General features: G+C 34.3%; 3 protein-coding genes across 6 annotated transcripts; 2 read left to right on the forward strand and 1 right to left on the reverse strand.

The window, feature by feature from the left end:
* The first annotated feature begins 3,797 nt into the window (after nucleotides 1-3,797).
* Nucleotides 3,798-10,077, forward strand: LOC120190442 (cation-chloride cotransporter 1-like). 2 transcript variants are annotated; one of them, XM_039193521.1, is made up of 13 exons: nucleotides 3,799-4,088; nucleotides 4,172-4,321; nucleotides 4,479-4,557; nucleotides 5,115-5,206; nucleotides 6,032-6,146; nucleotides 6,348-6,448; nucleotides 6,609-6,670; nucleotides 6,827-7,051; nucleotides 7,298-7,412; nucleotides 7,756-7,950; nucleotides 8,077-8,477; nucleotides 8,588-8,749; nucleotides 8,883-10,077. In XM_039193521.1, exons 1-13 carry the CDS (start codon nucleotides 3,931-3,933, stop codon nucleotides 9,971-9,973), a joined length of 2,946 nt encoding a protein of 981 aa, XP_039049452.1. In that variant the 5' UTR covers nucleotides 3,799-3,930; the 3' UTR covers nucleotides 9,974-10,077. The 2 variants fall into 2 exon arrangements, with proteins under 2 accessions (XP_039049453.1, XP_039049452.1); XM_039193522.1 differs by lacking the exon at nucleotides 8,588-8,749 and having other exon boundaries at nucleotides 3,798-4,088.
* Nucleotides 10,078-12,291: 2,214 nt separating this feature from the next.
* LOC120190255 (KH domain-containing protein At1g09660/At1g09670-like) lies at nucleotides 12,292-15,942 on the reverse strand. Of its 3 annotated transcripts, none has more exons than XM_039193355.1 (8): nucleotides 15,815-15,942; nucleotides 15,570-15,694; nucleotides 15,128-15,213; nucleotides 14,365-14,504; nucleotides 14,028-14,162; nucleotides 13,837-13,953; nucleotides 12,934-13,020; nucleotides 12,292-12,788 (listed from the first exon to the last, which is right to left on the reverse strand). In XM_039193355.1, the coding sequence occupies exons 2-8, from the start codon at nucleotides 15,671-15,673 to the stop codon at nucleotides 12,630-12,632; spliced, it is 828 nt and encodes a 275-aa protein (XP_039049286.1). In that variant the 5' UTR covers nucleotides 15,674-15,694; nucleotides 15,815-15,942; the 3' UTR covers nucleotides 12,292-12,629. The 3 variants fall into 3 exon arrangements, with proteins under 3 accessions (XP_039049286.1, XP_039049284.1, XP_039049285.1); XM_039193353.1 differs by having other exon boundaries at nucleotides 12,877-13,020; XM_039193354.1 differs by having other exon boundaries at nucleotides 12,877-13,020; nucleotides 15,570-15,697; nucleotides 15,815-15,941.
* A 2,338-nt stretch (nucleotides 15,943-18,280) lies between these two features.
* Nucleotides 18,281-25,908, forward strand: LOC120190026 (embryogenesis-associated protein EMB8-like). The gene is made up of 14 exons (XM_039193156.1): nucleotides 18,281-18,580; nucleotides 18,702-18,788; nucleotides 18,884-18,945; nucleotides 19,036-19,142; nucleotides 19,234-19,323; nucleotides 19,449-19,571; nucleotides 20,120-20,197; nucleotides 20,745-20,830; nucleotides 20,917-20,965; nucleotides 21,177-21,233; nucleotides 21,301-21,431; nucleotides 21,781-21,864; nucleotides 22,927-22,996; nucleotides 25,591-25,908. The coding sequence occupies exons 1-14, from the start codon at nucleotides 18,309-18,311 to the stop codon at nucleotides 25,906-25,908; spliced, it is 1,614 nt and encodes a 537-aa protein (XP_039049087.1). The 5' UTR covers nucleotides 18,281-18,308.
* Nucleotides 25,909-26,349: the final 441 nt, after the last annotated feature.

Here is a 26,349-nt window from a genome sequence, read left to right on the forward strand (position 1 = left end):
AACAATAAATATATTACATGTGAAGAATATGTTTTTGTGATATATGTTGATATGTGTATTGCACGAATCATATGATAATATGTGTATTATTTGGTTACACGAAGCTTACGTTGGTTAAAAAGGTTAGGTTCAAGAGGATATGATCAACACATATAAATGATAATAATATGGATAGTAAAATAAGATTAATGAAGTAAATGATGAGTGTATATTTGATTATACGTAATGTGATATTGTTTTGTGTGATAGCATAGTATGATATGTTCATGCATGGTTAAGAAGTTAGAGTTTCTGTTATAAGTTTAATGCCTCACTAAGTCATAGACTTAGCATGTGAGTGTTTCACACGTAGGTTCTGGAAAGCAAAGTGAGAAGCTAAGAAGAGCAAGACAGGTCAGCATTTTCCTTACAAAGTTTCAGATCAGAAAATAGACGATTTAAATGTGTTTGGTTACTCTGAACATAGTTGGCATGTACTAATTGATTGAGTTGAATATGCTTTGATCGATCTTGGTTATTTTGGTCAATTTGTGTAAATAAACAGCTTTTATTTTAATGAAAGTTTTAAATTTTCTTTGAATTTTGTCAAGAGTAAAAGTTTGAAAAGTCAATGTGACACCCCAGACTCGTATTAGGGTCGGATACGGGTTGAGGGTGTTACACAGTTATACAACCTATAATATCATTTTCTACCTATAATATTTAATAAAAGTATGAATATTTCTATTTTACCTAGAATATCACTTTCTACCTGTAATCGGTCACAAATGTTTCTTTACCTCGAAAACACCAAACAACATATACAAACCCTATTTCTGATTACTGTAATAATAAATAACTAGAGTTTCGACAACATACTTTTCGATTCGACTGCAACAACAAACAAACAAACTTCGCTTTAGAAACGCCTTCTGAAATGCAGCAACAATTACGCTTCGATTTCAAAAACTCATCCGTGTTCTATCTATTTTCAGAGGAAATTTAGCTATGCCCTTTATATTTTCACCGAATATGTTATTTATATTTAATCGATACAATTACCCAAGTGTCGATACTTTTATGTTAGGTGTCGATACTTTCGATAGGATATTTACCTATTTCTTTAAAAGTATCGATAATTTATTACGTGTACTTATTAAAGTATCTACACTTTTAACATATCCGGTAGCGCTTAACCGGTTTTGTCATATTTTTACCTATTATATTGTTATGGATCGATACATTTTTATAAAGATCGACACTTTATAGGCGGTATTATTGCTTCTCTTTTAAATTACAAAAGTGTCGATACTTATATTAAAGTATCGATACTTTCAACATATTCGGTAGCGTTTTACCCGTTTTGTCATTTCGAAATCGGTTTTGTCATATTTTTACAAGTTATATTGTTATGGATCGATACATTTTTACAAAGTATCAACACTTTATAGGCGCTATATCTGCTTCTTTTTTAAATTCCAAAAGTGTTGATACTTTAAAGTATCGACACTTTCAACATATTCGATAGCTCTTTACCGGTTTTGTCATATTTTTACATGTTATATTGTTATGGATTGATACATTTTTATAAAGTATCGACACTTTATAGGCGCTATTACTGCTTCTCTTTTAAATTCCAAAAGTGTCGATACTTATATTAAAGTATCGACACTTTTAACATATCAGGTAGCTCTTTACCGATTTTATCATTTCGAGATCGGTTTTGTCATATTTTTACATGTTATATTGTTATGGATCGATATATTTTTTTAAAGTATCGACACTTTACAAGCGCTATTATTGCTTCTCTTTTAAATTACAAAAGTGTCGATACTTATTTCAATCTAATTGATACTTTCAACATATCCGGTACCACTTAATCGGTTTTGTCATAATGAAATTGGTTTTGTCATATTTTAACCTATTATATTACTATGGATCAATATATTTTTTATTTGTATCGACACAAACCGACAAGCTAAGTTTGCCGGTTGCCAAATTATTTAATATTTCTTCATGATTTACACCTACAACATTATTATTACTCAATATTTCCGATAGCGCTAAACCTTATTTGTTAAATATCTTTTCATGTGTCCAGTAACACTATATATTAGCAGTATATTAACCCGTCTTTCCTGAGACAACCCCTTATTTTTACCTGCTTTATTTTAGACTTTGTTATTGCCACTGATAGGCCTGTAAATGAACTGAACGTTCAGCAAACTGTTCATGAACTGTGCGGCGGGAAGTTCGTTTATGTGCGTTTATTTATTAAATGTATGAATATGAACAAGATTTTGTGTTCGTTTAATTAAATGAACGAACACGAACATAAGTCTCGTTCGTTCATTTACGTTTGTGAACGTTCGGTTATGTTCGCTTATGTTCTTTCATTTATGTTTAACTCAATCTTCTTAAATCAATTTTGATGACCAATTTGTAAGTATCTTAAAAATATTAATTAATCTGATATTCTAATGACCAACTCCATAATTAATCCAATTTTATTTGGATATTAAATCCAATATGTTAACCCGTGAGGCACCTCGCACCTATATTCATTTCCTCCCTTTTTTCCCAAACTCTAGTGTTCACTAGAGAGTGGAGACGATCGGTGAAAGCTTCAAAACAAGTTATATTATAGTGCAATCTGAAGTTTTACAGGTTTGTTTTCATCTATTTCTCTGTTTTATTTGGCTTAATAGTTTATATGTAAAATTATTGCGGGTATCTTCACATCTAAAACTCAAGAAAACATCGCACTTCTTTCTAGAAATAGATGGGAAAATAAAGGTAACAATCGGAAGTATATGAGCATTGGTAAAGAGAAAAATATATAGAATTTGTCAAAAAAATAAAACAAAGGGTTCTATGCAATTTTTGAAAAAGAGTATAATAGCGGAAGTAATGGGTTTTCCAGAAAGAACCCATTAATAAGTAGAAAATACACTTTGACAATGAACTTTTGTTTTCATAGTTCTTGTGTGACCTTTAGTTGTAAAATAGACTTTAGGTACGTTAAAATTTTGAATGGTGGTTTAGCAATAATATCAGTTACGATATGTAGCATCGGAGGGATTTCGGATCTATGTTATTGCCTTGCAGTCCAATTTGTACCGTTCGAAATATTCATGATGTTAAATTTTTTACTCTGCCAATGGAAACCATTATTAACAAATCTCATTAAAGTCTGATATTGATGTCACAAAAATTTTAGCCGGCGAATTTATTAGAATAACGTAGTGGAAAATGATTGTTCATATGTAATCTTGGACAACTAAGATAAATGTTATAGCGTTAAATTAAAGTCGTGTGAATCATTTAATATCTTTAAAAGATCGATCGAAATATCTGATATCTTCAAACATTTCATCACTGCTAATCAGCTCTTACGCTATTTATCACTGTAGATTTGGTTGATTTGCATTGTCGACTATTTTTCATAAAAGAACAATGGAAGGTAGGGTCTCCAACGTTTATGTTCGTTTATGTTCGTGTTCGTTTATATTCGTGTTCGTTTATGTTCGTGTTCGTTTATTTGTTAAATGAATGAACATGAACAAGTTATATTCCTTAATGAACGAACATGAACAAAAAAAATCGTCTATGTTCATTTTCATTTATGTTCGTACATACCTCCGTTTGTGTGCATTCGATTCGTTTGCAGGCTAGCCACTGAAGTTCCAATTTAACGCATAAATATTTTACCTCACTTTAAAATACTTGAAAATGAAGTTTCCTCTTAGTTTCCGTAGTTTGTTTCTTCACATTTAAATAATTTTTCAAAGAAAGCCTCCATCCCCATCCCCTTAAAACACAAATTAATCACAGATCTGCTGCTGCTGCATTGCTCCTAGTTTATATCTTTTCATCATTGCCCATTTCACTTTTGGATCTCAATAAAACGAATTAGATCTGCAGTATATACTCCCAAATTAAAATCCAAAAATGGACAACGGAGATCTAGAAGGTGGCGGCGGAGACTTGCCCTTTCATGGAAAAGGCGGCGGCAAATATAGCCCGGTGGTGCCTCATGATCGCGCCGTTCTCGAGATGTCCTCCATGGAGCCTGGATCTTCCTCCTCCGATCCCAAATCTTCTGTCAAGTAATTCTCCCTTCTCTTTCTCTTTGGCCGAGAGTGTTTTTTCCTTCTTTAATCATATTCGATAATCATCTATATATTGGCAGGAAAAATAATGTAGGAACGCTAGGGAACTTGGATTCCGATGGAAGGGAAGGCTCGAATGCCGAAAATGGTGGAGCCAATGGTATCTACCGGGAAAATAAGTTGGAATTGTTTGGTTTTGATTCTCTTGTGAGTATTCTTGGTCTCAAAAGGTAAGTTTTCATTAATGCTTACTTTCTCATTTTTTGCTCAATAATTAGATGATGTTTGCTTCATTACTAATAGATAATTTTCGATTGCTGGACAACTTTACATTACACCTGAATTTTTTAACTTATGATTATTATCTGTTTTTGACTTGTTTTCCAGTATGACAGGAGAGCAAATTCCTGCAGTCTCCAGCCCTAGAGATGGTGAAGATGTTTCCATTACCAGTGGTCAACCAAAGGTAAGTGCTGCTTTTACTTTACCATGATTGATTACGGCTATACTGCCCTTCTTCTTTGGCATTATGTTTCATCAACTTCAATGTTGTTTTGTTGAGTGAGAGAATATAATTATAAGACATGGATAAAATAAGGGATATATTGAAGAATATGGTATAGTATGCCATTACCCTGTTATTAGTCTTTGAGCTTTTCTGTTTCATGGTATGATGAAAGAACGATAAGATACTAATTTAATCTCCTTCCTGCTAGGCATATATGTGAATCTTGTCCAAGTTCAAAACAAGTTAATGGAGTATTTAAAAAATAATTTATGTCGGTTGTTGAAGCTACGAACTGATGCCCATGTTTAATTTCCTTGAATTTGTCATTTATGTTTGACTCGGTTGAAATGCTAGCAAGTATTGATAAACTTTGTTTATGTGCACCAGCTTTATGAAATACTATGCAACGTATCAGATTATTTTTTGTTTCCTTGTCCTCTTTCTTAACTAAACATAAGAAACTGTTCTTTTTATCCTACTCATGCTGTTCCATGTTTTGTGCATATATTATGCAGCCTTCTGATGTGAAAATGGGTACAATGATGGGGGTATTTGTCCCATGCCTGCAAAGTATTTTGGGTATTATCTACTATATCCGTTTTTCTTGGTAAGTCTTATATCTTTTGATGTTTATTTTTTAATGTGTACCCATTATTATGTCTTGTTATGTATGTTTGTCACATGCTAGAACCCTCATACTGCCTCAGGCACAAGGCGCGAAAGTGAAAAATAAAGAACTAGCCTAAGTGATGTAAAGCACAATTTATGTATGTGCAAGTCTTGTATTGTGTGTTTGTATGTACATATATATGCGTATATAACACTTATAGTAAACTTTATGTATATAAACCTTAAGAGGTACAATAAACTCAAAAGTATGGTCTAGTTTATCTACAAAACAGCTATTTTTTATTGGTCAATATGCATGATTTCCTTATGGTCCATGTCTGTTGTTGAATACTCAAATATTGAGAAGTATAGAGTTTGATACTATCCTTTTCTTACAAAGAAATTAAAAAGAATTTTGACTAGGCGGGCTTTTTCCTTTCCCATTGCCTTATAAAAGGGCGTGCCCAGGCACACTAGACGTGCCTGATCAAATGGGCTTCATCCAGAAGGATCTGGGCCACTTGTATTCTCTAATGCTAAAACTCAAGGTGCAGGCGTGCCAAAATGCACACCTTGACAACACTGATGTGCACAAGTGTATGTACTAAATTAAATTGAATGCATGCTTTGTTTCTAATCAGTGGTGCTGGTTTTAAATTTAAGCTGAGCTTCTTTTGCAAGAAAATGAATTTCACAAAACATTGTGTTGTTTTTTTATTAATGCTGTAAGAAAAGGGCTTTATGCCCTTGAAATGGAACTAATGAAGTAAAATAGCTAAAATTTGATCATTTTTGTGCTAAGGTTCATTTATGTGAATTGCAGGATTGTTGGCATGGGCGGCATTGGCGAGTCACTTCTGCTGGTATCACTTTGTGGTCTGTGTACTTTCTTGACAGGAATATCATTGAGTGCTATTGCAACCAATGGTGCTATGAAGGTATACATTCTTTATAATTATATGTATCTTTGACAGTCATTTTAAGTTCTCATGTGACTGATATTTTAGAGATTGTGATGTCTTAAGCCAATAATCTACTTTGGAGTTGGATTCTATTGTTGTGTTACCTTGTTTTTGGAGATTTCTTTCACTAAATAATTGTGCGGTGAATTTAGTGATTTTCTTGTTGATTACTGCTAGGGTGGTGGTCCATATTATCTCATTGGTCGTGCCCTTGGTCCTGAGGTTGGAGTTAGCATCGGATTATGTTTCTTTCTTGGCAATGCAGTCGCGGGAGCTCTGTGAGTGTATCTTCTTGTCCTTTGCTTTTTTTATTATACTATTTTCTGTATAGCTCACAGTGAATTTTGCTACCTTGATAGGATAATGTGTTATGTATTTAACAACATTCAACTCATGCTAATACTAGTATCTTCCTTGTGCTTTTGGTTTTTGTTGTAGTTACGTTTTGGGAGCTGTAGAAACCTTTCTAAAAGCTCTTCCTTCTGCTGGAATTTTTAGCGGTATGGATTGATTACTATCAACAGCACAATTGGTAGTAACTTGGTTCTTTACCATATGTAGTGGTTGTTGGTAGCAATTGTCATGGTATAGATTTAAATCTGTTGGAAAGAATTTTGTACCAATTCATTTCTAATATTGTCTTGCCTGCAATGCAGAGACCACTACAAAGGTCAATGGCACGGTGTCGGAACCTATACAAAGTATAAGTACACACGACTTGCAAATTTATGGGATTGTTGTGACTATTATACTTTGCTTTATTGTGTTTGGTGGGGTGAAAATGATCAATAGGGTTGCACCTGCTTTCCTTTTACCTGTTTTATTCTCAATATTTTGCATATTCATCGGGATTTTTACGGCGAGAAAGGATGATCCTTCATGTGAGTGCTCTCTCTCTCTCCCCCCCCCCCTTTCCTTCTCATTTTTGCCACCGAAAAGTTGTAAAGGTGGTACGGTATGTCTGAACATAACAGTGTCACATTGGTTGTTGCAAGCCATATGCCATTGCTCAGAATCAATCTGAATTTTCTCCTTTGTTGCATGTGCATGTTTCCTTGTCATTTTCTTTCCTTTACCTGGATTTATGTGGATATGTGAAACATTGTTGCTTTTGATGCTTGATACAGCTGGAGTTACGGGCTTGAGTATAGAAAGCTTTAAAGATAACTGGAGTTCAGATTATCAGAATACAAACAGTGCTGGTATCCCTGATGCTGAAGGAGATGTGCACTGGAACTTCCAGTAAGAATCTTTAAGGCTCCTAGCATTGTAATTATTAGAGTTAAATTTTGATAAGGTTCTTGCATTGTGATAGTTCATGATCAAAGGCTGAGATTCTACATCTGGAGGACTATTTTTAGATAAACTTTCACCAACAAGCACACTTTCACCTAATTGTATTGGAATTTGTATGATATTGGAGGTCCAAAATTTCTCTCCCTCCACCTTTCTAACTATCAAAAGAAAAGAAATGATGTTCCCCTACTATTTAGTGCTGATATTCATTAACCAAGATTTATCTGAAGCCTGATGTAATGGATTTTTTTTTTGGAGTTTCTAACTCCTTATTTGTATGTTTCTTCAGTGCTTTGGTCGGTCTCTTTTTTCCAGCTGTAACAGGAATCATGGCTGGTTCAAATCGATCTGCCTCACTTAAAGACACCCAGCGTTCTATACCGATTGGGACGTTGGCTGCCACACTTACCACTACTGGTCTCTATTTAGTTTCTGTCTTACTTTTTGGAGCTGTTGCCACCAGAGACAAGCTTTTGACTGACAGGTATCATATTTTCTAGTCTCACACAAATTCTCCTTTGACTCTGCTGGTAATGTTTCCCATGTGCATTCTTTTATTTAGGATTTAAGGTTTAGGTATTCTTGTAATGCTCAACCACTTTTGATGCAGGCTACTTACAGCTACAATTGCTTGGCCTTTTCCTGCTATCATTCATATTGGAATTATTCTTTCAACTTTAGGTGCAGCACTTCAAAGCTTGACTGGTGCCCCTCGCCTCCTTGCAGCAATAAGCAATGATGATATTCTTCCTGTTCTCAATTACTTCAAAGTTGCAGACGGGAGTGAGCCTTATATGGCTACCCTCTTTACTGCCTTTATCTGTATGGGTTGTGTGATTATTGGGAATTTGGATCTTATCACACCAACTGTAACCATGTTTTTCCTTCTGTGCTATTCTGGTGTGAACTTGTCCTGTTTCCTTCTGGACCTTCTAGATGCTCCCAGTTGGCGTCCTCGATGGAAATTTCACCACTGGAGCTTCTCTCTCCTTGGAGCATCACTTTGTATAGGTATGCTTCATTGTGTTCAAGCAATCTTGTATTTAACATTTTGTGCCCCATATAGATGGAAAAATATTTGCATGGGAAACTGAGGGTCACAACTGTTCTGTTTGCCGCAGTGATTATGTTCTTGATCTCATGGTCATTTACTGTAGTGTCTCTGGCTCTTGCCAGCCTCATATATTACTATGTGAGCATTAAAGGAAAAGCTGGGGACTGGGGAGATGGTTTCAAAAGTGCCTATTTTCAGCTAGCCCTTCGCAGTCTAAGATCTCTGGGAGGTATGTCATATATTATGCATCTTTACCAATTGCATTTCTGCGTCTATATGCACGCTCTCGCTCTACTTGTATTTTATACATATTGACATGAGTGCTGCCTCGTGTTCCTGTTGACCTATCATTTTGTTTGCAGCTAACCAAGTTCATCCAAAGAATTGGTATCCCATTCCTCTTGTATTCTGCCGGCCTTGGGGTAAGCTGCCAGAGAATGTACCTTGCCATCCAAAACTTGCCGACTTTGCCAACTGCATGAAGAAGAAGGGTCGTGGAATGTCCATATTTATCAATATACTGGATGGAGACTATCATGAACGTGCTGAAGATGCCAAGGCTGCCTGCAAGCAACTTGATAACTACATTAATTTCAAGAACTGTGAAGGTGTTGCAGAAATAGTTGTGGCGCCTAATATGACTGAAGGCTTCCGTGGAATTGTACAGACTATGGGTCTCGGCAACCTTAAGCCCAATGTTGTAGTGATGCGATATCCAGAAATATGGCGTCGTGAGAACCTACAAGAAATCCCAGCCATATTTGTTGGTATAATCAATGACTGCGTTGTTGCAAATAAGGCAGTTGTCATTGTCAAGGGCCTTGATGAATGGCCCAATGAGTATCAAAGGCAATATGGTACCATTGATTTGTATTGGATTGTGAGAGATGGCGGTCTCATGCTTCTTCTGTCGCAACTTCTTCTTACAAAAGAGAGCTTTGAGAGTTGTAAGATTCAGGTCTTCTGCATTGCGGAAGAGGATACAGATGCAGAGGGCCTCAAGGCTGATGTGAAGAAGTTCCTATACGATCTTCGGATGCAGGCTGAAGTGATTGTTATAACGATAAAGTCATGGGATGTGCAACTGGAGGGTGGATCTCAACCAGACGAGTCAATGGAGGCACTTACTGCTGCTCAGAAACGGGTGGCTGATTACTTGGCAGAGATAAAGGAAACAGCAAAGAAAGAAGGGACCCCATTGATGGCTGATGGAAAGCCTGTAATTGTGAATGAGCAACAAGTAGAGAAGTTCCTTTATACAACATTGAAGTTGAATTCAACGATCTTAAAATATTCTAGAATGGCCGCAGTTGTGCTCGTAAGCTTACCGCCACCTCCAATCAGCCACCCAGCTTACTGCTACATGGAATACATGGATTTGTTGGTCGATAATGTGCCCAGACTTTTGATGGTAAGAGGGTACCGTAGAGATGTTGTAACTTTATTCACATAGTTTCTGGTTGATTATTGAATCGAGACTGTAATTGTGTTACTGTGCATATAGGCGTTGCCTTTTATTCCATCTTGTCAAAATGTTACTTTCATTCTTTTTCGGCCTTCCTGGCCAATGTCATTTTGTTATTTTATTTACTCTTTTATTTTATTTTTCTTAAAAAACATTTTGCGAAAAGTATCGAGTTTAGTGGAAAATAGGATGGTGGCGGACGGTGCAACAGGAGACATAGGAGTCGGGAGAAGACTATATCCATGCACAATAGATTATTTTATCACTGGGAACTGGGAAGTCGTTTAAGAGTTGGGGAAACTGTGTAAAAGTTCTCAGTGAGATTCCAAGCCGTTTCCATGGATATGAAGTCGATCCATTGCTCGGTTAAGGATGGGCATGAATTGGGATGAGTAGGTTTTTCGGTTAACTTGGTCTGACCCAAAATATACACCTGAAACCTGACCCGACCTGGTTTAAGAGTGATTTCACCCAACATTAACTCGATTAATCTTTTTAGATAAAATCCGAATCCAATTCGAACTCGAAGCAAATATATTTATAAAAAACTATTATTTTTATTCAATAAAAATAGGGATTTGATTAAAAATAATAATATGGAGAGGAGTATTATTACAATTATCTCCAACTATGCAAGGTATAATTATATTTTTTTCAGGTCGGATATTTTCATCCTAAAGTCGAATTCAATCTTACCAGACCCGAACCTGAAACTTTCTTTTTTTTTAAATCCGACCCAATAAGATAAGGTCGGAACCCGTCGGGATCAGGTCGGAACCCGTCGGGTTCAGGTCTTGTGCCCATCCCTATGCTCGATATGTATTGTCTTGGAAATTGATGCTAATATTGCAAAATGGTTGTATCCAAGACTTGGTTATGGTGTTTACCTTCCTCCAGTAAGTTCTACTCTCTTTTCTTCCCCATGTTCTTGGGTCATTTTAACTAAGCTTTATATGCTGGGGTCATACTTTTAGTATTGTTTCTTTTTAATTATACGGCAACAGACCCCATTTTAGTATTGGACTAAGGCAACTAAGTCATCTAAATAAAAACTTTGAGAAAAAAGAAAATGGCGATGATTACATATATTGTTCTTTTTAAGGAGGGTAAGACTATCTGGTGCACACTTAATATGGTTGTGTTTTTTCTGTGCATAATTTCTGTAAATGAATTGGTGCGAGCAGTAGAAGCATATGTGAATTTGGTGCAAACCATGCCATTGAATTGATAAATCAAGTTGGCATGCGTTAGTAACAGTCTTCTTAACGCTTGTTTTTAGTCTGATGATGTCATTTTGCACTGAATTTGTATTTTTGCTGGCCGAGGAAGCTGGTATTGCTGCACTGAAGAGCTCGCTTGGTGCTTTGAGCACTCATCTTGCTTTCAACACATTTCTTGTTGGGCATTTAGTCACCCTTGCTGATGTTATCATGATACGCAACCTCTTAAAAGTAGAATGACTTATTGTGTTGTAATATAAGCTGATGTTATCTTGACACGCAACCTCCTAAAAGTAGAATGACTTATTGTGTTGTAATATAAGTCGTCGTCTTAAAAGTAATTTCGTCTGAATTGGTATAATTACTATAATGGATATTGTCCTATCAGTTAACACATCTTTCTAAATTTCGTATACCCAAAGGGAGGAAGTGAAGCTCGTTTGTGTTGCTCTCTTCAACAAAAACATTTTCGAGAAGAATACCAATTAAGGAGAGAGACTATCCCTTTTATAGTAGTAGAAAAATAAAATTTTCAGATGACAACTATTCACTCCATAACCCGCTTCCCAAATTCACTCTCACTATTTACATTTCTCACAATCTCTATTTGGGTTTCTCCGAAATCATGAGCAAGAGTTTTAACTCAGGGTTCTTTCATGTTGAATGGTACTTCTGAACCATGCTTAATCAACCAAATGTCAAGAAGGTTCTTGGTGAAGTGAAGCAGGCTGTGGCTGTCTGTGACATCTAGGACCAAGTACAAAAGGAACGGGTGACTCAGATAATTGAAGATTGTGAGCCTTTGGATGGCGAAACTCTCCTGGATGCCAAGTGCTTTCAATGATAAATTAAGGAGGCAATTCTCATTTGTATCATTGTTTATTATATTACAAATCATCAATGCCAAAGATTCACCAGTTTGCATTGCATGTTCCACTATGCCCTGCAATCAGGCAGCCATGAATTCCTGAAATAACCATTTTTTAAGGCACCATTGCCGTTTGTTCAATGAATAGAAGCATAACCGGTACATTTAAACCATTCATGTTACACAGGTAGAGGCATGTGAAATAAACGAGAGATACAGAGATAATACTTACTATTAAGAAAAAAGACAATACAATGATTGTATCTTATAATGAAGGGAGCACGCATATGTAGAAATATACATAAAATATTGTAAGATTGTCAGAACAAAGAATGTTGGAGCACATCAGAAGCAGAAGGAACGTGGCTAAAAGTAATTAGGGGAAATGTTATTTTAACTAATGAAGTAGAGACATCAAACCTTAAGGGGAATGAATGATACATGAAAGAACAGGGATCTCATTGGAGATTGCCCAAAACTCAGAGTTCGACTTACATCTTCCTAACTCGGCCTCCCCAAGTTATGGCTATGATTTCAATTGATCATATGTCCACCGTCATCTTCCAGTCTTAGCCCGCTTCATTCCTGCACTGTTAAAGGGTGACATACTAGGGCTCATGCTTGGGCTCATACTCGGGCTCTCTTCCCTTAAGGTACCATTTAGCAAAGCCAACTCCCTAAGCTGCTGTTTCTTATAGCTATCTAAGGATTCATCCTGAAAATGTTGGAACGGAGGGATTAGAGAATAGAAATGGAAGGGTAACATAAAATATCACAAATTGCTTTCTGTTCATAAATCATACCACAGGTTTCAGAAGGTTTTTTAGTATTGCAACAGCATACTCCAAACGAGAATTTATCATGTCCTCGGGAAATTCAGCCTCCACCAACACATGCAGTGGCTCATTAAGGTGTTCGTATCCGGGTTTATCTTTCAGCTTCTCCTCCTATAGAAAAGTCAGCAGCCTGTTGTGAGAATTTAACACAAGTAAAGCAGAAAAGAAAGGGAAAACTTTATCTATATTTAAGCTGAAAATGTCAAAACTTGCTTATGCATCATTCTATTTGACAAGTTAGTTTATTTAGTAAAGGTGATCACTGCATTGATTGCTAACGATAGATACTACAACAATGTAAACGATTGAGGTTTCATTTGTTTGATGCTTTTACTTTTCGCTTTTGTTGTAATAGAAAAGTCAAGCTTGGAATACATGTGAACTAAAAATGAGTGATAAACAGCAAAAGGCCTTAATGGAACTCAAATAAACATGATACCAATATTGGATGCAAAGTACATCAAATGCAATCGGAGATGCAAATTACCAGAAAATGTGAAACTAGATGAGCAATTTTCAAAATCGCCTACAATTTCAATTTCCAGCATAGCACGAACCAAGTGATCTCGGTGGTTAAGGGGTTTGTTGTTACCCCTTGAGATCCCGAGATCGAGCACCGCGTATGCCAAGGGTATGAACGTTCATTGTCAAACGGTTGAAAGTCTCTGAACAAATATCACCTTGTATTCACCCCACAACATTGATTAAGAGGGAAAATATGGGGGAAAACAGGATATCATACTCCTAAGCCTAGCTAGACAACCAACCACACTCTAGTGTTCAAGAGAAAGTATATAAATACTTACATAGTTCCATTAGAATAAGAATCTGTACAAATGGCTGAGCAAGAAGTAGCTCAAGACTTAACTACACGGTTTTACCAAAATTACATGTTGGAAAAAAAGGAATTAAAATGATTGACTATACCTTTACAGAATCCTTGACAGAACCCTTGCCTCTTATGTACACCCTACACTCTGTCATGGCTTCAACTCTCTTTAAGGAGTTCCCTCGTGGTCCTAAGATTCGGCCAACAAAGTTAAACTGCAAGAACAGAGTCAGAACTATTATCTTAAAAAAGAAGAAAACTAAAACTTACAATTTTCCAGATAACTTACACTTGGATATTTATCCACAGGTACATCAAGTCTAACAACTCTCTTTACAATTGGTGTTGTAGGAGCTCTTGGCAAACCAGGCCAACCCATTGATGCAGCTTGAACTGGAGCAACTCGTTGCATGTGTCCATTTTCCTAAAAGAAGATACCACATTAATGGAATTTCATCTTCCTTTCATTTAACATTAATGAGAAGCACATTATTAAGCCCAAGAATAAATCACATTGGCGGACAAGGATATTGAATTTTTTTAAACTGATAAGCAATTGCAAAGTTTTATATAAAAGTTATTTTTAAAAACAATTTGGAATGCTTATAACCATTAAACAGTATTACCTCTGTTTGCATTACAGACCATCCCTCCAAGTCCATCGGTCTCCCGCTGGGATGTTGACCCAATAACCTGAAAGGACTATCATGCTCAAATCTCTCATGATCCACAAAACTAGGAGTAAGACCCGAGACCCTTCTGATCTCTGCAGTTAAATAAGAAAAAAAAACCTGATATATTGTCAAAACTACCTTAGTGGTAAATGTGGACATTTGGGGTTTATTTGTGGCATAGGCTACATGTTTTGGCAGAACTCTCTGAAGGAATGCTATCCAGTATGGTTATTTTAATTTTTAAAAGCACATAGAACCATCAAGTCTAAGAACACTTCGACCTGTAATAATTTAACATCACATGTTGCTAGTTTAGGATTATAAAGGTCAACTTCAGCTAGGTGGACAGTTAGTATTACGATATTACTTGTTTACAGTTTCAGTTCAATTTCATTGCAAATCGCTGTGTTTATTTCATCATGAGTGGTTTATTCTTGGAAGGAACTAACCAACAGTGCACTCATAATGATAAATCTATGATAAAATCTAGCAGAATGAAATTTATATTAATTAGAATAATAATATAATGTAGGTTTAGGCACAAGATTTTTACATCCTTGATAAATACCGGTACAGATAGCTTTACTTTGAGAGTTCTGTTCATTCAACAACAACAACAAAAAAACAACCACGACCAGTTTCCGATGATGCAAATGAGAACTGCTAATGAGTCATCTATTGCAGAAAAATGAAAAGAAAAAGAAAATTCAATAACCTTGATTAAGAAGCCTGGTACATAGAGGCAGTACTTGTGTAAAAGGTATCAACTTCTGTTTCTCTGCCGATAATTCAGCTAAATATCTGCCATCGTTAACTTGATTGTGAGGTAATATTGAATATAACGATGATACAGTAAGATAAAAACAGTATGTAAAGCACACGCATAAAAAATATGAGCATCAACCTGAGGAAAAACATAACCATCAATTAAACTTAAAACAATCAATCATACAAAAACAATATAAAAACAGGAATAAAAAAAACTTAAGTTTTCCATTGAACCAACTTCAAGAACCCATGTCAATCGGAACAAAGAAAGCACTAATACTTGGACCAATAAAAAAATCCCATCAGATCTTGGAGTGAAACTTCCCCAAAAGAACAAAAGGAAATATTAGATTGATTAAGTATTTTTGGTTACAAAAGAAAAATCTAACCTTTCACGATCCGTAGAAAGAGAAGAAGTCCTATGAGGGGAAGCCGGGACTCCAGATGGCGGATACTGAAAGTAACTCCCTGGTGGGATCCTCTCCCCCATCATATAAATCACCTTCCGTTATTCCTGCTTCATTCGTTCAATATATATATATATATATATATATATATATATATATATCTTATAAATCAAGAATCCAACGTATAAAACAAACACAGTGATTGAAGAAGAAAAACCCAGACTTACTTTGATAAAAGGAAAGTGGCAGATGGAGAATGCTAAGCAAAGGAGTAAATAGGGACAGAGATGCAAAGTCTGCTGCCCTTCTTTTTTTATGTGGAGCAGAGTGTCAATCAAAGAGAGACTAAAGCCCTACTCCCAACAACACTAAATGATGCTTCGTGGTGCTCCATAAGCAGCTCCATTTATACCCTCTCAATCTTTTACTGCACCCATTGTTTTTATTTTTCACTTTGTTTTTTTACAAAACCTTTTTATTGTTTCGTCGTGAAACATGTGAATTAAAATGTTAGGATTTAATCCTTTTGTTTATTTGTCATTCTCAAAATGATGTTAATTGTGACATAAAAAAATCTTACAAAATCTTCCGGGGTTGGTGTGTGTATATAAAAGTTACTTGCCATTGATTTCTTTACCTTATTAAAATTGGCTTGATATAAAAAAAAAGTTTTTCTAATATACACATTTTTTTCTCATTTAGATGTTTAAATTTTTATTATATCAATTCAGGTGTCTAACATTATAAATGTTATCATTTTAAATGTCTCGACTATTAAAACAACTCGTACATATGTCATATTCAAGTAATTTTAAAATTAAAAAAACTTAAAAATATTATTATATTTAAAAAAACTTAATTTCTCTAAAATTATCAAATAACCTCAATTCCCTAAAAATTCCTAAAATCAACATTAAAATCCCTAATTCTGACCCCAACCTTACCTCTTTTGTCGACCACGACTGACGACACCATCTTTGTCATCTCCATTGTCTGACGTTGACATCTTTTTTGTCAAAATGATCGTCGAGGTCATGTAGTGTAGTGATTTAGGGTTTATCATGACATATTTGTTCTTTGTTGGGTAGGGTTCGACGATTGTTTTTTTGGTGGTTGTTCGTTGAGTAACTGGTCGTCGGTGGAGGTGTGGTCGAGTGGAGATTCGATCGACGATAATGGCGGCGGGCGGCGTGGGTTTAGGGATTGAAATTAAGATTTTTAATGTTTTGGATTTTTTTAGATATAAGCTAATTTTGGAGGTTTTTTTTCAAAGAATATATATAATTTTAAAGCTTTTTATTTTAAAAAAATTAAAATTCTATAAATGTGACACGTGTCAGATAATGAAAATTTTCAATGATTGTTACATATTAGACGCTTAAAATGATAACGCTTATAACGTTAAACACATGGATTGACCAAAAAAGTTTAGGTAAAAAAATATATAATTAGAACACTTTTTTGTATTAATCCTTAAAATTTTAATTAATCTTTTTCAATTTTAAAAACTTACTTTATGATGTTAAAAGTCTTCGATTTTTATGGAAAATTAATTAAATTCTTAAAAGAAACATAAATAATTTATGGTATCAATTCATTTTTTTTATTAATAACCATTTATTGATTTTTACAATTATTTTATTATTTTATATCATGTATGGGATCATCATATATCACATAGGAGAATTCAGATGAATAATTGAGGTGTTAGTTGACACTTAAAATAAAAATTTACAATTTATTTTAAATTATAAAAATATTTTTTAAAATTATAAATTTGTGAATATTTTTTTATAAAATATTAAGCCTAAAAAATAATCCCCGCCCTTTAATTTAGATCATTAATATAATATGATTGTCATCAATTTCACAACTAGATTCAATTAATATATTATCTTAATCTAAAATTCAAAGTCAATATTTTTTCCATTGTAATCATTGGTCATAAAATAATACATTTTGAATTAAATGATAAAGAATTTGATGTTACTTAGATAAAATCTTACGTTCATATATTACAAAGAATATATATATATATAGGAGAAATTTGTCTCACCCTTTATTTAAGAATTTGACTTTGTTCAATTTCATATATAATCGATATCTATGTAATTATTGAATACCTAAAATTTAAAATTTATTGTCATGATTCATTTTCAATTGTCAATTTTATAGATTTACGAGTAAGAATCAGATTCACAATATAATAACAGAAACGAACTCTGAAATTTTAAAATTATCAAAATTAAATGACAGAAATCATCACATAATAGCCAATGACAAAATAAAATTTTTTTATTATCATGTCAGAATTTAAAAAATTATATTAATATTCTTTTAAATTCTTTTTATGTAAATTTATAAATTATTTTTTAAAATAAAATTATTATTAAAAACATTGAAAATTTTTAAAATAAATTTTTAAAATAAATTTTTAATTATAATTGAGAAATTAAATGAGATAATAATATGTCATATTTTTCTTTTGACAACTGTTAACAAAATCAAAATTTTAATATTTATTTTATAATTTTAAAAATTTAATATTATAAAAATTAGTTTAATATAATTTAATTATATTTTTAATATTAACACATATATTATCTTTGTTAGGATTTCTTTCCGATGAATAGATAAATGGATTTTTTCTTCTTCCATATCCATTTCCATTTTCACTCTCGATTTATTTCTCAAAATCACTTTGTCACTTGTGCCCCGGCAATGACAATGGATTTCGAAACGTTGGCGGCAAAGCCCTCCGTCGCCTCACCTTACGATCTTCTCTTCCAAGCGCTTACTTTAATTCCTACCTCACATTATTTCGTTGTCGCTCTCTTTATTTCCCTCGCATTTATGTACAGTTTTCTGGAGATTCATTTTCTTCACCATTTACGCACTCTTTTCAGAGGCGACCATGTTACTTTGACGTACAACTCTTGCTCCCACCTCTGCCAATCGCTCGTTTCCAACTGTACGATTCTTCGCGGGAGGTAAATATGATAATTATTTCCTTCTATATCTAGATCTTTCCATCAGTACGTTAAAGAATCGAATTTAAAGCTTTCATTCCTTGTTTGTTTTTATCTGTAATTTGTGAAATGATGGAGCAGATACTCGGCCAACTCCATGGCTTTCTAGTCCTCATCTTCAGACAGCTTTCTTGAGTCTTTTTGGAAAGGCTCCTTCAGTTGCTTATAGACGGTTAGTTCAATTCTTTAACGATTTTCTTTTGCTTCACTATTTCCAACCTTGTTGTTTGGATAAATAATAACGTACTAAGTGTTTATTATTCTTAGACAATTGTTCATTGCTTTGGATGGTGGAACGATTACTCTGGACTGGCTAACTTATTCTGATAGTAAGTATTTTTTTTTCTTATCCGCGTGATTTTATTTTGTTTATTTTTAGATTTTCGATATGGCCTTACTTTCGATATTATGAATTACAGTCGCGGAGGGTAGCTCCCGCGTGATTGATAATTCAACTGCTATAAAACGTGATAAAACACCGATCGTGATTGTGATTCCTGGTTTAACCAGCGATTCTTCTTCTCCTGTAAGTTCAATTCATTCTTTTTTTTTCTTTCCATGTTTATCTCATTTGTTTACTTTAAAGTACTTAAAGAAGTTTGGCATATTGTGGACAGTATGCGAAATATCTTGCATTCAACATGGCAAGAAACGGTTGGAATGTTGCTGTAAGCAACCATCGTGGGCTGGGAGGTGTATCACTCACTGTGAGTTTGTTGTGGGACCTTTTTTGCTTATATTCTTCTATTCATCTAGTTCTTGTGAGAAATTAACATCTTCACATTTGTGAACTCCAGTAGCTTATACGGGTTTTTTTAACATTTATTTTCAGTCTGATTGCTTTTATAACGCTGGATGGACAGAGGATCTGCGGAAAATCATTGACCATATTCATTGTGAATATCCTGAAGCTCCTTTATTTTCTGTTGGAACTAGCATTGGCGCCAATATTTTGGTGAATTAATTTTTCCAGTGCTTTGGTTTTTATGTTATCGGCCATCATAAAATTGGTTAAGTTTTAGAACTTGAATGTCATTTTCAAAAGTTTCCTTGGAAGTGATAATGCTTTTAATCATCATTTCGCTAACTGCTCCAGCTTTGAGCATGTAGCAGTTAGAATTGATATTACTTAAAACCCTTACATTAATGTTTATCTTTTTGTTGGTGTGCTCCTAGCAGGTTAAATAAAAGAAATGTCAATTATGATCTTGAGTTGAATTTTGATTCCCTGTTTGAAAGATGAGTTAATCCATTTTATAAGTAACATTATAGTTATCCCTCTTGATGCTGTCTAGATAGCAGTGAACCTTTTTTTTTTCTGTACAAACAATTGTGTTTAAGATCCATCCTGTTCATAGGAATGTCTTTTTCCAGTTTGACAAATTGTTTTACATGTTGGCAAATTCTCATAAATTTTTATTTCCGCATATAGGGTTGTTATATATATTGTTTGCAAAGCCAAATTTACGTTTTCTCCTCACTAAGACCGAGTTCCACTTTCAGGTTAAATATCTTGGAGAGGATGGGACTAACACTCTTCTTGACGGTGCTGCAGCTATATGCTCCCCTTGGGACCTCTTGGTTAGTATCTCTGTCTATCATACCACCAAATTTCTTATCTCTATTCGATCAGCAATTTTCAGTTTTAGAGGGTTGGGGCTATACTTTTCTTTCACCTTTGACCCTTCCTCATTTCTCTTTGTTAGATTCTATCACACGAATGACAGGACATATTTTTCCTTAAAATGGAGGGGGAGGGGGGGAAGAGGATAATCAAGAACTATTAATAATAAGAAAACCTGGCTTTTGATAGGATCCCTGTGTTGGGGTAACTGCTCCTTAAAACCCTTGATAAACAGGGAAAGTTAACAGCTATTTGATTGATTTGGTGCCACATGGTCTAACCATGAAACCAAGTAATTCCTTTCACTGGTTATCAAATGAAAAGATGCTGCATCATTTGAGCTTAAATGTCAACATTTCTTATTGCAGATATAAAGGTAGAACCTTCTACTGCTGCCACTAACTATTGTGAAGTTTATCAAGGATGGCTGAAGTGGCAGCAGTATGATCACTTTCTGGTTAAATCTCTGTTACTTAGGGTATGTTCTAAATTGCTTCTCCGCAGATATGTGACAGATTCATCAACCGTCGACCCATGCAGAAGATATATGACAGAGTCCTAACACTTGGCCTGCAAGGTTATGCACAAATGTATGTCTGTATTACTTCATTTACAGTATCAGATCACTTGTTTTAGAGTTAGTCTTTACATGATTATACTTTGAGCTTTCATACAGGCATCGGTCTATCTTATCTCGTCTTGCAGATTGGGAACGCATTAAAAAGGTATTCAAAATTTTGTTAATCTATAAATAAAAAGCAACCTAGTCGAGCACATAACTGAATTCTTTTAGAGGGATAATACTAATAATATCTTGCACTAAATCAAGAAATGTCTCATCTAGCATTTTCTTTTCATTAGTCCTAACATATCTGATTTTTTCCCCTTTTCATAATGAAAGATCTCCTAATTGATCTCTCTATTCTGTTCTCACAGTCAAGTTCTGTTAGGGACTTTGATAACCATGCTACCCGTGTTCTTGGAAAGTTTGAGGTACAATATTATTATTTCATCTTCTTTCCGTATTTCCAATTACTAATAAGGTCAGCTTGTGTTCTAGACCGTGGATACATTTTATAGGCGGTCAAGCAGCATTAATTATGTAGAACACGTGTCGGTTCCTCTCCTCTGCATCAGTGCTTTAGATGATCCAGTGTGTACCAGCGAAGTTATTCCATGGGACGAATGTAGGTAGGAATTCACCTTTGATGATATACCTCTCTATAAAAGCCTTTTCCCATTTCACTTGGGGCACTTAGCCGAATAAACAGTTTATCTATTTCCCGTGGAGTCAAATAACAGCTATTTGATTCCTTGTTGTAATTGTAGATTTATACGTTCTAAATTATAGTTCAACTATAATATCCTACTTAGTTAAGCATCACATATTAGGTTGAATGGGTACTTTATGGGCTACATGAATGTGAGGGTAGACAGCAGACTTTGTTTTTTCTGATATCAGTGTCTTACTAGTATCAGGTGACAACATTAGACTTTATGGCCCTCTTTTAAGCTAACCTTTAGTTTGATTTATTTATGGGGTCAATGAAAATATTATCCTAGCTACTACGCAACATGGAGGACATCTGGCTTTTTATGAGGGGATAACAGCATCAAGCTTATGGTAATTAATCTTTTTTCTCCCATGATAGTAATAATTGACATTTCCCACAATATATAAATTTATTTTTTTACAGGCATAATTACAAAAAATACGTCTAACGTTTGATTAAATAGTCATTTTGACCCATTCCTTTTCTTTAAACATTTTAACTTCCAACATTTCATTTTAAAACAAAAAGCGCCTACATTCACAAGAAATTTCCCTCCTTGTTTGAGGGGATAATGTTTTATGTAATTGTTTAATGTTTTACATATTTATATAAAATTTTAAGAAATTCATAATAAATGTCAACAATCTCTAGAGCTGAGATTAAAAGCTCTCAGTTGACACCTTCTCTCTTCACTAGGTTGTGGTTTCAATACCAACAAAATTCCCTTTCCCCTCCCTAATAGGAATTGTTAAGAAACAAATCATAATAAATTCACAAATATCGTTTACAGACAACATACTCATTCGTTTACAGATATGTATGGTGACTTGTTTTCTGTTTCATACTTCAAGGACATTACAACAGTGATTCCTTCAGAGATGAAAACATATCAGAAGTCAAAGGACATACAATGAAAAAGACGAGAACTAGTGTGTCTTTGTTTTCAAGAAGGGTTAAAATCTATATTGCCCCGACTCTTTATTTTTCTTAAACCACTCGTGTCGTGTAGATATGAGGATATGTTCTCCAAGAATCCTCCAAATATATGGAAAACGTAGAAAAATCTAACGAAAACATACCCGCATCAGACACTTGTATCCGAATCTGAACAACGTAAGTTCAAATATGGAGTTATGGTGTAAGGCTAGATCCAGAGAACCAAACATTTGATTGATAATCTCGGCGTCATGTAGGGGCATGACATTAAAGAGAATGACGGATAATTATTAAAATTAAAAAATTACTGTTTATGATTGTCATTGAGCGCCTAATGAGACATGTTATATGTTCTTGCATATTTTTGTCTTTTTTTTATATAATTTTCTTCAGATACTTGCAGCTGTGTGTGATTATCTTGCGAGTTGTAATATAAAGCTCATGTTGTTCCGATTCTCTTATTCGTGTCGTTGCAGGTGGGTAAGAGCTGTTGATGAGTTCTTTGGTGTTCTGAGCACAAACCCATATATAAAAGAAAGTCGGAAGGTAATAGCTTCAGTATTTTCGTTTTATAGGTGTAATCTCAAAAAAAAAAAAGGAGTAATTTCCCTTTTATTATTCACATCAATTATATATGTATATATACAAGTGTAGAGACTCACTAGGTAACATTTTTAATTAATCTTTTAATACCCAAAATTTAGCTTATAAACTAGTTACACTTCTCTTCAAGCTGCAATATATATATTAATCATGTCTAACTTGTTACATAGATAATTAATCCAGTTTCCGTTAAACGTATTTATAAGAATATCACCTAATTGATCTCTAATTTTCACATAATTTGTAGTAATCAAATCATGTTGGTTCTTTTCATGAATAAAATGATAATCAATCTTAATATACTTTGTTTGTAAATGAAAGACCATAATAGAAGCTATATGAAGTGCAATTTGTTATCTGACCATAGCTTTGCAGGAACTCAGACCTTAATTCCTACTTCATTAAGGAGTTCATATATATTCATATGACTGGATATAATAAACTCATATTAAAGATAAACGTAAGGTTGCTAACAGAAATCATATTAAAAGATACTTGTGGTAAACTCAGAACAAATAACAAAGAAAATGATGTAGGATAAGAGAGTTTAAACTCAATAACACTTGATGTTGATCTATCGACTAAGGCAACAAGAGTAATAGACTTATGAGGTTGAAAGAAAGTAAATTGGAATTCCTGTCATGTTATCTGTAGCACTAGAATCAATGACTTATTTTGTAGAGGTGGAAATAAGACATGTATTAGATTTACCTGACTTATTAAGGACAGTGACAACATTAGATGATTGATTCACATTTTCTTGAGGGTAAATCAATTTAGCATACTCATCCAAAGATATTGTAAGAATTTGCGAATGTTTCAGCACTAGATGCAATATTAGAAGATAGAGCTTTCTTAGATTGCAACTTCTTACAATCACGCTTGATGTGTATTGGTTTATGAAATTTTTTGCATATAAGTTCCCCATGCTCTAGTCCACGAACTCTAGTATTTTTATCAGAGTTGTTAGATCCCGACGCCATGCTCCTATTTTTGTCATCACTCTTGTAATATTTTCATCCTGAGTCAGCGCCATTAAGGAAAACACTAGGAGATTGAGTAGACATGACAAACAATGAATTCTCAATGCGGAGAATCCTTCGAAAAACATCTTCTAGACTAGAAAGGACTTGAGATTTGGCAGTCTTAAATTGAGGCGGAAGATTGGTTAGAAAGCTCATAACAACTATCTTCTCTTGTTGGTTCCGTTGCATCTCTTCATCAGCACCGAAAGAGAGTAACATATCGAGCTCTTCATATGTTTTCTTGAAGTCCATAAAATAACTGGTGGGAGATCTATCTTCTTTATATGTCCTGTAAAAATTCTTGCAAACATCATAGATATGAGAGAAGTTTCCTTTACCAGAATATGGTAACTGTAAGTAGTTCATCAATTCTTTCACTGTCCTACAATGAGTAACCAGACTCACCACCTCAATATCATTAGAGTTAGGAATTTGGATATACAAGCGAGCATCTTCTCTCATCCAAGACCATTTAGAATAATCCGTAGGTAGATCATCAGTCAAATGATCATCCATAAAAATACTGAGCGATACAATTCAATAATATGGTTTCAATCAAGAAAATTGAGTCCATTTAACTTATGGTCGGTGATTTTTGAGACCACTGGAATCATATCAGAAATAAGTCCAATATGTGTATCAGCCATAAGTGCTAGAAAAAAATAAGTGAATATTGTACCCATAAAAGAAAAATTGTGTCTTTATTTGAACAAATATACATAACTACACCCTATATTATGATAGAGAAATAAGAATTCCTCCAACGAAAGAAGTTGTAAGAACTGAAATTCTCTTATAGTAGCTGAGTATATGATTTTAATGAAAGGCGGTCCAACAAGGTTAATATTCTGCTACCTATTGTTCTGCCTGAATCGACCTCTCTTAGGTTGCAAAAGTCTGCATAGAAGGTAGTATAGTCTCAAAACAATAGCTGATCAGGATTTCATCTTTTCCATCAGAATTCCATGTTTAATAGAAGAATTGCCGTCATTAAGTTCTATAAGAGGAACTGGATCCTTATGTATGATTCTGTTAAATAACTCTACTAAAAAGGATTAAAAATTATATTTATATATATGTGGAAAATAGGTAGGATGAAAACAGGTGGCTTGGGTTAAATTTTTAGTCTATCCAAACCCGACTTAAAATTGAAGTCCTCCACCTGACCCGATTTGATCCGGGTTTAGGACTTTAACTCAATCCGAAACCCAATATAATATTTTAGGTTAAAACCCGCATCCAATCCAACTTGCCGATCCGACCTAAATATATATAAATTATTTTTATTAGCTAAATATATAAAATATCATTATAATATTATGTCGGGTCGAATTGGATTTTTTCCACCCTATCCGATTCCTCTCTTAAAAAAACCTGACATGATCTTACATGAATTTTCAAAGTAAAAACCTGATCAGATCGAAACCCCGTCTGATTGGGTAAAATGGACATCCCTAAAAAGAGGTTTGTGTTTTTTTAAGAAATTGATTCGACTTTTACGTTTTATTCCAGCGGGCACTGCCGTGTTCAATTGATGAAGGGCTTCATATGAATGTTATGGGAGATGGATCGGTGACAACAATGGGCAGTGAATCAGAAAGGTTGTCTTCGTCAAATGAGCACGCCACCAAGGATGAAGAAACAAATTCAGAGGAGGATAAGCAATCTTCAAATGCCACTGTGCAAGGACTTGTCGACAAGCTTTCCCTGCGAAGGATGCAATCGATGTGGTTGCTAGCACAGATTGTCATCATAACAATTGGTCCGTTTGTGGGATCTCTTATTCTCTCGGTTCTCAAGAGAAGATTCAAAACACTGTTTAGAAAATAGTATTTGCTTGTATTGCATGAGAGTTTTCTCAATCATGAACACAATCGTTAATAAAGATACTAGCTACATCTGAACAACTAGTGTGCGTATGTGTAACCTATTAAGAAATATTAGTGTTAGGATTGTAAATGAGACGAGACAGATTGCGAGTTACTCGAGATCGACTCGGTTAAGGTTGGGTAAATACTCGGATCGAATGGACTCGAACCGAACTCGAGCTCGACTCGAATTCTTAACGAACCAAAACGAGCTACTTGATACTCGACTCGAAAAGCTCGTGAGCAGCTCGAAAATATAATATATTAAGATTTTATTTTTAAAAAAATTAATTAATAATAATATTAACATTTATGTGTTGATTTTTTAAAAAAATACAATAAGGCTTTCACGTATTTAATGTTCAGGTTCGAGTTTGAGGATTCAATCTTGTTAAGTTTAAGA

This window comes from Hibiscus syriacus, unplaced genomic scaffold (genome assembly GCF_006381635.1).
Source record: "Hibiscus syriacus cultivar Baekdansim isolate YM2019G1 unplaced genomic scaffold, ASM638163v2 tig00116962_pilon, whole genome shotgun sequence".
In the NCBI taxonomy this organism is placed as follows: domain Eukaryota; kingdom Viridiplantae; phylum Streptophyta; class Magnoliopsida; order Malvales; family Malvaceae; genus Hibiscus; species Hibiscus syriacus.